At 42.2% G+C, this 15,373-nt stretch overlaps 1 protein-coding gene across 2 annotated transcripts in view; it reads right to left on the bottom strand.

Moving 5' to 3' along the window:
- Positions 1 to 2,088: 2,088 nt before the first annotated feature.
- LOC148530743 (cathepsin W-like) overlaps positions 2,089 to 15,373 on the bottom strand; it is a 42,658-nt gene continuing 29,373 nt past the window's right edge. Inside the window, exons 10-12 of one of the 2 annotated variants that reach the window (XM_088468437.1) lie at positions 12,294 to 12,296; positions 4,507 to 4,565; positions 2,089 to 2,196 (exon numbers count right to left, since the gene is read on the bottom strand). In XM_088468437.1, the coding sequence (XP_088324563.1) occupies positions 2,089 to 2,196; positions 4,507 to 4,565; positions 12,294 to 12,296 (170 nt within the window). The remainder of the gene's footprint in view (positions 2,197 to 4,506; positions 4,566 to 12,293; positions 12,297 to 15,373) is intronic. The other variant, XM_088468436.1, reaches the window with a different exon arrangement.

The following is a 15,373-nucleotide window of genomic DNA, read 5'->3' as shown; positions in this document are numbered from 1 at the left end:
TTTTATTGTTTAATTGCCCAGATCCTCCGATTGTGATACCATTTGGGTAGTTGTGGACCACTTCTGCAAGATGGCTCATTTTGTCCCACTGACCAATCTTCCTTCTGCCAAAGAACTTGGTTGGTTAAACAAAGTAAAAGTGTTTTTCTTTGTGAAACTGAGAATTTCAAATAATGCTGCAATTTTTGTTGTTTATATTTCCATTTCTGAGGTCCCCAGCAGTGTTAATTGTTTTTTTCAAGAGTTATTGGGACATCTTTAATTGAGTGGTTAATTAATCTTTTGTGTGATTATGCTGAATATTAACAGCTTCAGTAGCCATTTTAATACTGAAGTGAGTTATCATTATTGGGCATAATCAAGGAGTAAAAAACTTAAACACATCCAATTCTTTCTTTGATATGGGGGTAAGAAACAATGTAGCATGGAAAAGATGCAGGATTATTTGGATTCCACCTCTGTTTCAAAATGTTTTATTCTATAGCTAGTGTACACAAATGGAAGGAAAAACAGCACTCTCAATAACAACTCAATCCATAAATCACATAAATAATCAGTATTTAATTTCACAAGTCTATAAATGTGATGCCACAGTACATAATAGCATGTATAAATAAATAAAAGATTGCGATATATAAGATAAGATCACCCTAACCATACCATAACGTGTATAGGGTATTATACTCAGTCCCAAGAAAATAGCTGCAGAGCTTAATTATTAGCTTAGTCCACATATATAGACAGTCTCCTGGTGTATAGAAGAAAGGCTGGTTTCAGCATGTAATAATAATTACCAGGTCCAATGTCCAAGAATGTTGGGGTCCTTTTTAGCAATGCTGGCAGAGCTTTTGCAGATGATATAGTCCCCTGGAGCAAAGGTCCGGTTTAGCTGATGGTTGGTAAGTGGACACCAATAGCCTGATGCAAAGGAGGGCTCCCGCTATGCTTACAAGTGGTGGTGGGTGAGTAAGCCAGTCCTCACTGGCTTACTCACACACCTCCTAAGGGACTGGCTTACTTACCCACCACCACTTGCTTGGAACTGAGTTTAATACCCCATATACGTTATGCTGTGGTTAGGGTGCTTTTATCTTATATATCGCAATCTTTTATTTATTTATGTATTATGTACTGTGGCAACACATTTTTATACTTGTGAAATGAAATACTGATTATTTATGTGATTTGTGGATTTAGTTATTGAGAGCGCTGATATCCTTCCATTTGTGTACACTATTTGTGAGGACTGACTATCCTCTTTACTCACAGCTGCTCAACTTATTACTGGAAATTTACATCCCATGTTAGCACCACCTTGGTGTCTCACCTATTTACATCTTTATTCTATAACTATCCCACTTGGCTAGATGGTGTTTTTTTCACATTCATTTCATTAAAGCACCTGTTTAAAGTAAACCATATTGAAATATATCGGCCCATTCATTTAAATATTTATATGTATTTTTTTTTCTTTTATCTGCCTGGGTTTGAACTAATCCAGAGTATCTGAAAAACTTTCTGATGTTTCCAAGATTGGTTTTCTAAATCAGACTTTCATAGATTCACGTTAAATTTTTATCAGGATATTGGTGATTTCATTGATTTTGCAATTATTATTCTCAGACTTTAGGAAAACTAATGATACATATTGTATTGTAGGTTGATTTAAACATTTTGGCAGCAAAGAAATTGACATGAAAATCACTTAAAAATGTAAATTCTTATCACTATTATCATTATTTCTACAAATCAACCTAGATTCCTTTCGTAGATCCCCCTTAAAATAACAGTGAAGCTATTTGGGGGGGGGGACATTAATAATATTTAGGAACCTTTTTTCCACACAAAGATCACTGTGTTGAAGATAAACTACACATAAAAATGTGTAACAAAATCTATACAAGTCATAAAGTGTATATGTATATATATATATATATATATATATATATATATATATAGTGTAACATGTAGCACTTTGAAAAATCAACATACATCTGTTTGATAGGAGTTTATTTTATTGCCCTGCACATTCTTATAGTATCTTCTTTTAGATTGTGATACAGATAATCAGAGTACAATAGGTTTCGGTCATTTAGGGCAAGTAATCCTTTGTTTTCCAGAGACTTTCACAATGGCAGTTAAAGGATATTTTGAGAATCCACAGACGTTTTTGCCATGGAATATTCGGAAATAACCCTGAGGAAAAAGAACATTAGTTATGTGGTAGAACTACAGAAATGTGAATGTAGAAATAAAAGTTGCCACTAGATACTTGGCACCTCCTCATTTCCTATAGGAATGACAACATGCAATCCCCAGTACTGAGGGTGATTTAGGAACAAGCTGTAATATAAAGCAGCCACTGGCATGTATCTGAGGCACCTTCCCAGATATACTTAGGTTGTAAGGGGCTAAGGAATAAACTTTCCAGGGCATAGATCTGGGGCTACTAATTATTAACTCCATCTCCCTGTCAGCCATGGATTACATAGGAAAATAAGTCCCCTACTGTAAATTATAGTAACACATGGACACTTAAAAATATCTATTGAAAAACACAATCAAACAGACACACTCGAATATATACATGTATATTGCTTCACATAAATCTAACAAGAACAAAGGAATATATATCTCTGCACACACATAATAAATATATCTCATGAGAACCCCGTATTGTTATGTTTTTAAAGTTCTATTTAAAAGTAATCATTAACAAAAGCAAGAAGAGGTATGTCTCTCATGTGGCGCACACAAAATAATATTTGTTTTACTAAAAACTTAATTGCAATTGAATATACAATGCGTTAAAATGTCCTAATAAGGACAAAGGCCAGCGAAATAGAGGTTAAAAAACAGTAAAGTATGTGATGAATTGGAAAATGTGCAATAAAAAATATTTTATTCCTACTGTGTGTCGTCCTTGTTTACTGATATAGTGGAAAATGAGTTAATATAATTTCAATTAAATCCAAGATGCTGTGTGTATTAACCTTGTATAATAATATCTTTAAGATTTCTGACTTACAGTCCAAGAGGAGAAGTACATTATATCCACTTATCCATAGTTTATTGGGTAATTAGTGAATGTTATATGGATGTACCTCTTATTCTATAGTAATATTATCTAGAATAAATGTAGATCCTTAGCATTGTGTTAATTCCAAAATATATATAACAATATTTTAGGTGTTCCTCCTGGAAGCACCACTCAGACTCTCTCTATATAAATATACACTTGTTCATATTGTAATGCTTGGTTGCAATTCTGAAGGCAGATGGAATAATTAGTTTTATTTATAAATCAATGCAAAGTAGCCATTCATAGTGTACTCTGTCCTTATATAGAGGAAGAAATGCCACAGCTTGTTATCAGACTGTATTCCATGGAATTGGTATTTATATTGCTTAGCAACAATGTTGCAGGTTTCTCTATGACTACTTTGTGGCTATATTTAGTAAAGCTTCCATGCACATTAAACCAGCAGTGTTATTTGACAATATAGACCAGTGACTGCCGATGGTGTTAACACCAATTATTTGTAGTGTTACATACATTTAGATGGATCTTATAACATAATAACTTATCACAGCTGTTAATGTTAATTGTGTGTGGCAGTCTCACATATTTTGGCTGCCCACTTTTTATATGTTGATTCTAGTGACCTTTAAATATTCAGAGGTCTTATATTAAAGTTCCAGTGAGTAAGTTCCTATTATTAAGGATACACTTGAGCTATGGTATTATAGATAATCTCCATTAGTGTCAATTATGTGGGTAATTTGTTTGTGACACTGATGAACTTTGATTAACGTTACAGGCAGTCCTGTTGTCTGGTCAGCAGCTTTACTGCAGTGTGATTTGTATGGGTGGTTTATCTATGTATTAACTGTTGTGGTCAATGTTTCAATGAATCAACATTTTCATCAGGTCCTGACCACAGGAGTTATTACATTGTGTATATTGAATCCTCTAAGTGCCGCACTTGTTACTATTTCTACTGCAGTGGGTCTGGACTGGACGCATGCGTGCTGGTAACAGGGTGAAGTTAGTACATCTATGTTAATGAGTGCATGATTTTATTGGAATATATATACCGCTTCCTAATTTATAATAGGCAATATGGGAAATTAATTACCTACATTGCCTGGGAACCACTTAGCCTACCAGGACCACCTTATGAAGTTTGTTATCCTGAAACCTCAGAGAGCCAAAGAAGTGGCTAAGAATTTGATTGACATCTTCACTTGTTGGAGAACCATCCTTCCTCCATCCTTAAGCTACAAAAATGGATTTGTCTACAAAATGTAATCTCCATTTGTGAAATGCCTTAAAGCCTAACCTGCCAAGTGTTCCCACAGTTTGAATTACCAACACACGTTTTAAGTAAGAGAAGAAACCGTTACAGGACACAGATTTATGCACATTTTTTTTGTGTATGTTATAATGTACAAAGAGTTGTGAGTTTGGAATTGTATCGCACATTACATGACAGTAATACTTACATTTTCCCCCCAATTACTGCCCCAGCTGTTTTTTGCAATCCAATAAGGGATGTCCTTATCTGAATAAAAAAAGAAAAAAAGCAATTGCATACTGGCAGTTTCATTGGCTTTGACAAAAATAATAACCCTAGATTTCATTATATATGTGAAAGGGATATAGGGCCTGATCCGATATTTACGCTAAAACAATCATAGCTGCGATCTCTTATGGACCGCAATAGCGAAAATATGCTAATGTCTTCCAAAACTAGCATAGGGACACCAACTGTTGCCTTCTTATATTTGTTCAACTACATGCAACAGCTTAAATATCGCTAACATCAACGCAGATCGGCCAGTCACGCAGCTTCTGAGTAAAGTCTGACCTGACTCAAACACTGCGTCTCTCCTGACACGCTGAGAGCTCTCATGCTGCAATGGAGATCGCAATGGCTAATTTATGCATCCCATGAAACACCGCTTAAATGGTCAGACACGCCTACGTTCTTCTAACTACCCCCTGTTACCTCCCCCAAATGCTGACTACCTGTCACTTCGCTAACTCTGCGTCAATATTGACAGTGCATAAATCTTGGAATCAGGCCCTTAGATTGTAAGCTCCAATGGGGCACGGACTGTTGTGAATGACTTTATATTCTCTGTACAGTGCTGCAGAATATGCTGGCGCTATGTAATTAACTGTGAACAAATAAATATGATGTTTTTTGTGCCAACACCTTTGTTCCCTTTTCTCAACTACAGTCTCAATATCTCCTCCCCTCTAGTTAAGTATTCACTTATTATGGTATTAGACGTTGGGTAGAAGCTAGCTGGCATGCTAGCTTCTAATGGTAAGAGCCCATTTATGACAACCGTCTCTAAAATAACGTAAGGCAACTCTAAGAGAAGCATTGGATTTAGGTATGGCTATTGAGTTGGTGAGGGATCTACTGCTATGACTAGGTCCAACTACAATAGAAGTCTGACTGCAAATAGGCGTTTACAGTCCAGCAATGGGAATCTATTTACTTACAGTAAATGCCCACCACTTTTCAAGGTGTTATAACTTTTTTGGAATTACCTTATAAAATGCTTGATCGGCTTTACTTTACTCTGGCCAGACTACATGTTATGAGACCTGCTCAAAGTATTGCTGGAATAACTGTATGCCAGTAAGTGATATATTTCATATTTTTGGGAGTGCTCTGAAATTCAAGATCTGTGGTGTCAGGTGTTAGACTTGGTCTACAAGGTGTTATTTGTCAGACTACTACCATCCCGGCTCTAGCCCTTCGTGTCTATCGTTCAGATCTACCCAAACATAACTGCTGCTGTATAAACTGGGACATATATTGATTGTGACTTAGGGGCATATTTATTAAGATTATTTTTACTAAAATAATGTGAAAACTGGTTTTTTCACATCCTTTTCACCTTATTTTAGTATCCCATAAATTTATTAAAGGGCAATTAGAGTAGCTTTTGTGAAAAAATACTCCAACCCCTTAACTTCACATATTTTTAGTGAGCAGATTGCATTTCCCAAATGGGAAATGTGATCTGCTCAGGTTTACTAAAAATATATTGTGAAAAAATACCGGGGGAAGCCCTGTGATAAAATGCCACCTGGCCCCTATGATCAGCTTTGTGGTCTAAATAGACCACAAGCTGATCACTGCAATAAAAAATTGTTAGAAAAAAATAAATACTTACCTGCATCCAGGTAATGGCGATCGGTGCTCCAGTGAGGTCCTCTCTTTGGGGCCCTGGTCAGCTGGTCCCCAGGCTCCTGCACTGTGACCCTGGTCAGCTTCGGTGGGGGGCAGCGGTCGCCCGTGGGGGTGTAGCGGTAGCCGGAACATGCGCGGACACATACTCAAGGTATTTTTTGTGAAAAAGTATGCAAGGTGGATTAGCAGGGACAGAGCTTTATCGCAAGCTCTGTACCTGGATGCGATTTTTGATACATCCTTGTGATTTATTCAAATATCGAATTGCAATATTGCCAATACATATCTGAGAGGCTGATTTTGATACATATGCCCCTAAAACAGCCATTGCTCATTTTTTTTTTAAAACCAAACCTTTCCACCTTCTATTTATAAGGTCATCCTTAAAGTACATTTAGCATTTAGTTAAGAAAACAGTGAATGGTCCCATATTCTACTTTTGCCTCCTCACCATTAATGACATGGATCAGGTGGCACAAATTTGTGAACGATGGTGAAAGAGCGGACCTACTGCTTAGGGATGCTTAATCATATATCTAGGTACATGCTTATTTTCATGTAATTTTGATTTATTTGTTGTATTCTGTTTATAGCTATGTACAGGTTATGTATGTGTGGTCTATGGTTGCCCCCTCCCCTTTTCCTGTGTTTCTTTTCTGTACCCAAACTTTATTTTTTAAGTTTACCTTTTTGAATATTCAATAAAAAATATTGATGGCAAACACGGAGATTTATGTTCTTAGCTGGTTAAATCCTTTTCTTCAAGTTCCATAGGGGGACACGGGGACAACTTTGGGGGTATATGGCTGTACATGAGGAATGGGCACCAAACAGTTAATCTCTATTAGACCTCAGAGCAGCCCAGCCTCCTTCTCCCCTATAACCCGCCCCCAGCCCCCGGCAGGCCAGTTAAGTTAGCAAGCCCAAGGCTACCATCTATTAAACGTTTTAGGAGTGTGTGCACACATACAAAGTGGTTATATAATAGATTTTTCCCAGCAGCTATATTGTATTGGAGGAGAAGGAACACCAGCTCACACACAGATACAAACACACCGCAGAGTTGGTTAGAAGAAAACCCCCCGCAAACCAGGTGTGTAAGGGTGGGCACCATGTGTCCCCTATGGAACTCAAAGAAAAGGATTTAACCAAGTAAGAACATAAATCTCCTTTTCTTCTTCTTTTCCATAAGGGACACAGGGACAATGCTGGGGACATCTCAAAGCAATTCCCCTAAGGGAGGGAACACTCCTGAGCTGCACTGAGAACTCTCCGCCGAAATGCTGCTGCGGAGGCTAAGGTGTCAAAGGAATAGAAACGGACAAAAGTGTGGACAGAAGACCACGTACCCACCCTGCAAAGCTGCTCAACCGAGGTAACCTGGCGAGCTACCCAAGAATCACGGATGGATCCAAGGTCTGCTTCATAGCCAGCCAGTCCCGTTTGCAAAAAACATAAAGCACAAAATGATAATCGGACTTGCGGAAATCCCTAGTGCTGTCTACATAGATCCGGAGGGCCCGCACCACATCCAAAGAGGACTCTTCCAGAAAAGAATCAGGCAATTGAAAAGCCAGAACCATAATCTCCTGGTTGATGTGGAACAGAGAAACTACTTTCGAAAGGTAGCCTAACCTCGTCTGAAGAACGGTCCAGTCTGAGTGAAAGACTAAAAATGGAGAGCGAAATGACTATGAACTCAAGTCTGACACTCTCCGGCCCGATTCTATGGCCAGAGGGAACAGCGTTTTCCATGTGAGCCAGCACATGTCGACCGACTCACATGGAAGTCTCCGGAGGAACAACAGGGGGGCTGTGTTAAGAACGGATGGTAGTCTGGTCAGATATAGTGCCAGTCTTGAGGGTGAATTTGGCATGGACTAATTGTGACCACGAGGCTTAAGGAGGTGGTACAGTTTTTTGAGCTGTGTAGGCAGCCTTGGGGCTGGCGAGCTGTGGCTTGTTGTGGCCGGAGGCCTGGAGGCGAGATGCAGCCTGTGGGCTGAATGAGCAGCATTGAGGGCTGGTTGCGGCCTTTATAGTTGTGGCCAAGGGACTGATGGTGAGAAGCAGACTTTGGGCTGTTGGAGCAGCCTGGAGGGCTAATAGTGACACGGGGCCCCAGGAACATTGCAGCCTTTGGGCTGATGAGACTCAGGTGAGGTATACAACAAAAACGTGGGGCTGCTACCAGTGCCGCCGAGATGACACTGGTGATGGTGTGCTTAACTGTGCATCCGGAACGCAGAGTTGCTACCAGTATCGCCAGGATGACACTGGTGACGGTGTGTAAGATTGCGCACCTGAAATGCAGAGCCGCTACCAATGCCACCGGGATGACACTGGCGACGGTGTGCTGAGTTGCGCACCTGGAATGCAGATCTGCTACCAGTGCTGCTGGGATGACAGTGGCGACGGTGCGCTAGATTGCACACCTTGAACGCAGAGTAGCTACCAGTGCTGTAAGGATGACACAGGTTGACAGTGTGTTGGATTGCGCACCTGGAACGCTAAACTGCGACTGGTCCCACCGGGTTGACACAAGCCACTGGATGGTGACAGACCCTTTTTGGGTAGGAAGCACTCCGTGCTGCCCAGATGGTACAAGCAGCATGTGTGGATGAGATGCAGGTGGAGCCACCTGGATGGAATAAACAGCACATATGAACAGCTAGACTGATTCAGGAACTCGACTGACAAGCAGGAGACTGGAAACCGGAAGTACGAAAAGTTCTATCACCGGCATGGAGTGAAGGGCTGGCTGGAATTTAACAGAACAGGGCCCAATGAGAGCAAGTCTCCCTTAATGATAGATTATAGTGCACCTGGGCTGTGCACAGACAAGAGAATCAATCAATGTGCACCTGATGCTGCACACAGACCAGGCAGTAATTAATGCAGTGCCTCAGGCTGAAAACTGCAGATCCTAACAGTACCCCCTCCCCCTTGATGAGGGGTTAAGGAGCCCCTAGACCCCGGTTTGTCCAGAAAGTCCTAAAAAAATCTTTTCCTCAGGATAGGAGCATGTAATGACTTTTACGGAATCCAGGAGCACTCCTCCGGACCATATACTTTCCAGTGAACATGAAACTGGAGACTGCTTCTGGAAATTCTAGAGTCCAGTATCTTTTCCACGACAAACTCTCGTTGTCCCTGAGCAAGAACTGGTGGTGGTCTGATCGAACGTCTGAGGGAATATCTGGTGGAAAGGAACAACAGTTTTAAAAGAGAACAGTGGAATGTATTATTGATCCTGAAAGATCGGGGTAATGTAATGCCACAGGGTTTACTTGGACAATGATTCTGAATGGACCGATGAATTAGGGTCCAAATTTTTGTGATCTTTGGTGCAGATTGATGTTTTCTGCTGACAGCCAAGCCAAGTCCCCCACCTTCAAACTGTAAGACCTACAGTGTCTGTCTGCCCAGGCCTTGGAACGACCAGAGGCTTGCAGAATTGACTGATGAACTTTCCTCCAGATGGATTGTAATCTGGAAACAGATGAGGAAGAAGGACCTGAACTCGGTGCAGACTCATAAGAATTACTCCTTTGATGAATTCCCGAAATTGCGGAAAAACGGAGACGTTGAAGATGTTGAATGGCAAGAATTGTTGTAAGCAAATTCCACAAATGGCAAGAGACACCCAGTTATTCTGACATTTAGCAATAAAACAATGAAGATACTGCTCCAGTAACTGATTGGCCTGCTCCGTCTGCCCATTGGACTGCGGATGATATCCTGATGACAGACCGACCTGGATGCCCAGATCTGCACAGAAGCACCTCCAGAATTTGGCCACAAACTGGGTACCTCGGTCAGAAGTGATGTCCAAATGAAGCCCGTGTTCTAAAACATGTTGCACAAAAAGACCTGCCAGTTCTTTGGCTGATGGTAATTTGCGAGAGGGACGAAATGCACCATTTTGGTGAACCTGTTGACAATGGTCCACCATGACTGTACAACGAGCAGGTGGCGGGAGATCTACCACAAAGTCCATTGTGATGTGTGTCCATGGCTTGAGAGGAGTATATAAAGGACACAACAGACCTGTAGGAGAGGTACGGAGAGTCTTGTTCTTTGCACAGACATCACAAGCTGCCACAAACTCTCGAACATCTCGAGGCATGGACTGCCACCAAACTGAGCATGACAATAGTTCTAGAGTCCTGGCAACACCTGGATGACCTCCAGCCTTGGAGGAGTGGAAATCTTTAAGTACTGCTTTGCGGGATCTTTCTGGAATGGAAACTAAGCCATGGGGCACCTCAGGAGGAGCCTCTGATTGACATCATTTGAGAGAATCTCATCATAGCAAAGTGAATCTGAGCAGAGGGAATGATAGTCTCCTCTTGACCAACTGGACAATGTTCATCAGAAAAACTTTGTGAGAGGGCATCTGCCTTCACGTTCTTCAACCCAGGCCAGAAGGAGATGGTGAAGTTGAATCTGGTGAAGAAAAGAGCCCACCGCACTTGTCTGGCATTCAGTCTTTTGGCAGACTCGATGTATGCCAGATTTTTATGGTCTGTCAACACAGACATGACATGGTTAGCTCCCTCTAACCAGTGGCACCCATCCTCGAATGCCCATTTGATGGCTAAAAGTTCTTGGTTCCCCACATCATAATTCCTCTCTGCCAAATGGAACTTTCACGAGAAAAAGGCACACAGGTGTAATTTATTGTCCCTTCGGTCCTTTTGAGAAAGTATGGCTCCCTCTCCTACCTCGGAAGTGTCCACCTCCACAATATAAGGAAGGTCCGGATTGGGATGATGGAGGACAGGAGCACACACAAAGGCTGACTTGAGCTGATTAAATGCCTGTATAGCTTTGGGAGTCCAATTACAAATTTTTGGTTAAGTCCACGACTGGAGAAACAATAGTGGAGAATGACTTAATGAATTGACGATAATAATTGGAGAACCCCAGAAATCACTGTATGGCCTTCAGAGACTAGAGTTGCTCCCAATCTATGACCGCCTTCACCTTATTAGTGTCCATGGAGAATCCCTGATAAGAGATGATGTAGCCCAAAAAAGATATCTCCTCCTCTTCGAACTCACATTTCTCCAATTTGGCATACAAATTATTCTCCAAAAGTCTTTGCAGTATTCGCCTCACGTGAATACGGTGTTGTTCCAAGGATTTGAAGAAAATGAGGATGTCATCCAAATATACGACTGCGATGACTCCAAGGAAATCTGTCAAGATATCATTGATGAAGTCCTGGAAGACGGCTGGGGCATTGGACAACCCAAATGGTATGACCAGATGCTCAAAATGTCCCGAGTGAGTGTTGAACGCCGTCTTTGATTCATCACCTTCACGAATACGGATGAGATTATAAGCTCCATGTAAATCAATTTTAGAGAATATCGATGCCTCCCGTAGCTGGTCAAACAAAACAGAGATTAATGGCAGTGGGTAGGCATTCTTTATGGTGATCTTGTTTAGACCACGGAAGTCTATGCAAGGCCAGAGGGATCCATCCTTTTTCTGGACAAAGAAAAAACCGGCGCCTACTGGGGACTTGGATGGTCGTATGAACCCTTTCTCCAGAGCGTTCTCAATATACTCATGCATAGCCTTGTTTTTGGGAACCGACAAGGCATAGAGCCTACCCTTTGGGAGTCTGGCATCAGGAAGCAGATCGATGGCACAATCATAGGACCGATGAGGTGGTAGAACATCGGCTTTTTCTTGGAATAACCTCCACCAGATCACGATAGGGAGCAGGAATTGTGGAGGTTTCTGTAGAAACAACTGCGGACAGATGAACAGGACAAGAGAGACAGTACATGAAGCAGGAGAAACCCCACTGTAGAGTCTCCCCCATCTGCCACTGGATAACTGGGTTGTGTTTTTTCAACCATGGTAGACCCAGAACAACGGGAGCCATTGGGCAATGGAGAAGAAGAAATGACAATTCCTCCTGATGGAGCACTACCCCTAACAGCGGAGAAACACGTTAAGGAACGGGGACACTCTGTCAGAGAACAGCTGCCTATGGACGATCTTTGCCGGATCGACAGGTCTTTTTGAGCAGAAGCAGATCAAACGTGCTCATTTACCCACTGTCTCTTGCGAAGTGTGCCTTTATTCATATCATCAGCCTGCCTTTTGCAACAGCGCAAGACGCTTAAGCAGAGCCTTCACAGCAGCAGTCAGTATTTTATGGAATAGTGGAAATCGATCCAGGAGAACTCTCACTGCTCCCAACAATGGCAGTGGTAAGAAATCTAAATGGGGAGACTGTGATCACTCTCCTAAGAGATTTGTGACTTTAATTCCCCCGTTTTATACTGGCTGCTATCTTGGATTAATGCAACGACATGATTTATTAGAGAAGTTGAGTTTTAATATAACTTTTGTCATTATTGATTTTTTTTCTCTGGAGAGAGAGATCAAAATATTTTTCTTAAAGGCAATTGAACATTATCTTTTATTTTTTGTCTGGTTGGATATTAACTGGCTGTCCCCCAAATTGGGGTCAAATTAGACGGAGTTTATTCCTAATCAGCACGTTTTTTCTATGTGAATATCGTTGGAAACACAATACTACGTTTTCAAATGTGTATTAATACTTATTGTGCAAGCTGTCTAATCATTTTCTATTGACATGTTTATGGATATATTTTATATATTAAAAATTGCTTGATATTATTATATCTTTATGCACTCCTTGTTTTTGAAAAATAACAGTTTTTGTATTTATATCTAGAGTATTACAGATATACTCTGTAGGAGCAGTACAAAACTATTATTGGAAATTAATTGTAGAATATTACTAATTATATATCAATTTAACAATTTTAATATATGCGCCTGAATTTTGCTTGTGTTGTTTGTTAGAGACTGAAACTTGACCAACAGAGGACTTCAGCAAAGTGGGGAATAGGACAGAATTCCTAGGAGAGAAGCCTAGATGTAACTCTCCACTACCATCTAGACCATGCCTTTTCCTGATTTGACAGGACAGTGTGGAACCATATGTCCTTTTGCTCCGCAATGCAAGCAAAGTCCTAGTGTGTGCCTCCTCCATTTCTCCTCGACAGGAAGACAGAAAGTTCCCAACTGCATCAGTTCATCCTGTACTGTAGAAGGATCCCAAGGCAGAGAATGGGAAGCTTGAGATGGCAGGCTCCTCTCCAGCTTGCGCTCCCGGAGACATCGGTCGATGCATATGGGTAGACTCATTAATTCATCCAAGGTACCTGTGGGGGAATATTGAACCAGGAGGTCTTTAATCTGATCTGACAGACCCAAATGGAATTGGCTTCGCAGAGCATGGTCATTCCACTTAGCATCCATAGTAATCCTCCACCGCCTGGTTCTCCTGTCTCAGAGAAAGAAGGCTAGCTTCTGCCAGAGTTGCCTTATCTGGGTCCTCGTATAATAGTCCAAGAGCATTGAAAAAGGAGTCTATGGTCTGAAGGACTGTAGAAGTGGAGGGTAAACCGAATGCCCAAGTCTGCAGGAGGAAAATAATTATCCCATATTGCTGGACCTCGGAACCTGACGATTGAGGCCTGAGTTTGAAATAAAGCTTGCAGCTTTCCTTAATATTCATAAAGTTCATGTGATTCCCCGAAAAATGGTCAGGCAGATTTCATTTGGGCTCATGAATAGTGATACTACGGGATCCAATCCATGTCTGCTCAACTAGGATGGAAAGTTCTTGGACCTTCTGGGTTAGCACCTGAACCTGGATTGCCAGGATTTGCACTGGATTCTGACCAGTTTCCATGGCTAACCTCAATTATATGGGCGCGGATAATCTGGTAAAATATAATGCTGGTCTTGAGGGTGAATTTGGCATGGACTAATTGTGGCCATGAGGCTTACGGAGGTGGTACATTTTTTGAGCTGTGGAGGCAGCCTTGGGGCTGGCGAGCTGTGGCTCGTTGTGGCCAGAGGCCTGGATGTGAGATGCAGCCTGTGGGCTGAATGAGCATTCTTGAGGGCTGGTTGTGGCATTTATAGCTGTGGCCAAGGGACTGGTGATGTGAAGCAGCCTTTGGGCTGTTGGAGCAGTCTGGAGGGCTGATAGTGACCTGGGGCCCCAGGAACATTGCAGCTTTTGGGCTGATGAGACTCAGGTGAGGTATGCAACAAGAACGTGGGGCTGCTACCAGTACTGCCGAGATGACAGTGGCAATGGTGTGCTTAACTGCGGACCTGGAATGCAGAGTTGCTACCAGTGCCACCGGGATGACACTAGCGACGGTGTGCAAGATTGCGCACCTGGAATGCAGAGCTGCTACCAATGCAGCCGGGATGACACTGGCGACAGTGTGCTGAGTTGCACACCTGGAATGCAGAGCTGCTATCAGTGCCTCCGGGATGACACTAGCGACGCTGTGCTGGATTGCGCACCTGGAACGCAGAGTAGCTACCAGTGCTGCCAGGATGACACTGGCGACAGTGTGCTGGATTGCGCACCTGGAATGCTAAACTGCGACTGGTGCCGCCGGGTTGACACAAGCCATCGCATCGTGACAGAACGCTTTCTGGGTAGGAAGTGCTCCATGCTGCCCCGATGGTACAAGCAGCATGTGTGGATGAGATGCAGGTGGAGCCGCCTGGATGGAATAAATGGCACACAGGAAACACAGCTAGACTGATTCAGGAACTCAACTGACAAGCAGGAGACTGGAAACCGGAAGTACAAAAAGTTCTATCACCAGCATGGAGTGAAGGGCTGGCTGGAATATAACAGAACAGGGCCCAATCAGAGCAAGTCTCCCTTAATGATAGATTATAGTGCACCTGGGCTGTGCACAGACAAGAGAATCAATCAATGTGCACCTGATGCTGCATACAGACCAGGCAGTAATTAATGCAGTGCCTCAGGTTAGAAACTGCAGATCCTAACAGGCTGCACATGGAGGAATCCCTTAAAAAGCTCCTGATGTCAGGCAGCAATGCAATCCGTCTCCGAAAAAGTACAGAGTAAGCGGAAACCTAAACCTTTAGGGACAAAAGGCAAAAACCTAAATTCAGACTGTGGGTTAAGGCCCTTGACTGAACACCAATAAAATAAATCCTCCAAACCTGGTGATAAATCCTAGCTAAAGCAGGTTTGCAGGCATGGTGCATGGTTTGAATGACCGACCTGGAAAAACCCCTGGCCCTCAGAATGGATGTCTCAATAG

The sequence above is a fragment of the Taudactylus pleione genome, unplaced genomic scaffold (assembly GCF_031769625.1).
Source record: "Taudactylus pleione unplaced genomic scaffold, aTauple2 ptg000085l, whole genome shotgun sequence".
Classification (NCBI taxonomy): Eukaryota; Metazoa; Chordata; class Amphibia; order Anura; family Myobatrachidae; genus Taudactylus; species Taudactylus pleione.
This window is presented reverse-complemented; position numbering and strand designations above follow the sequence as displayed.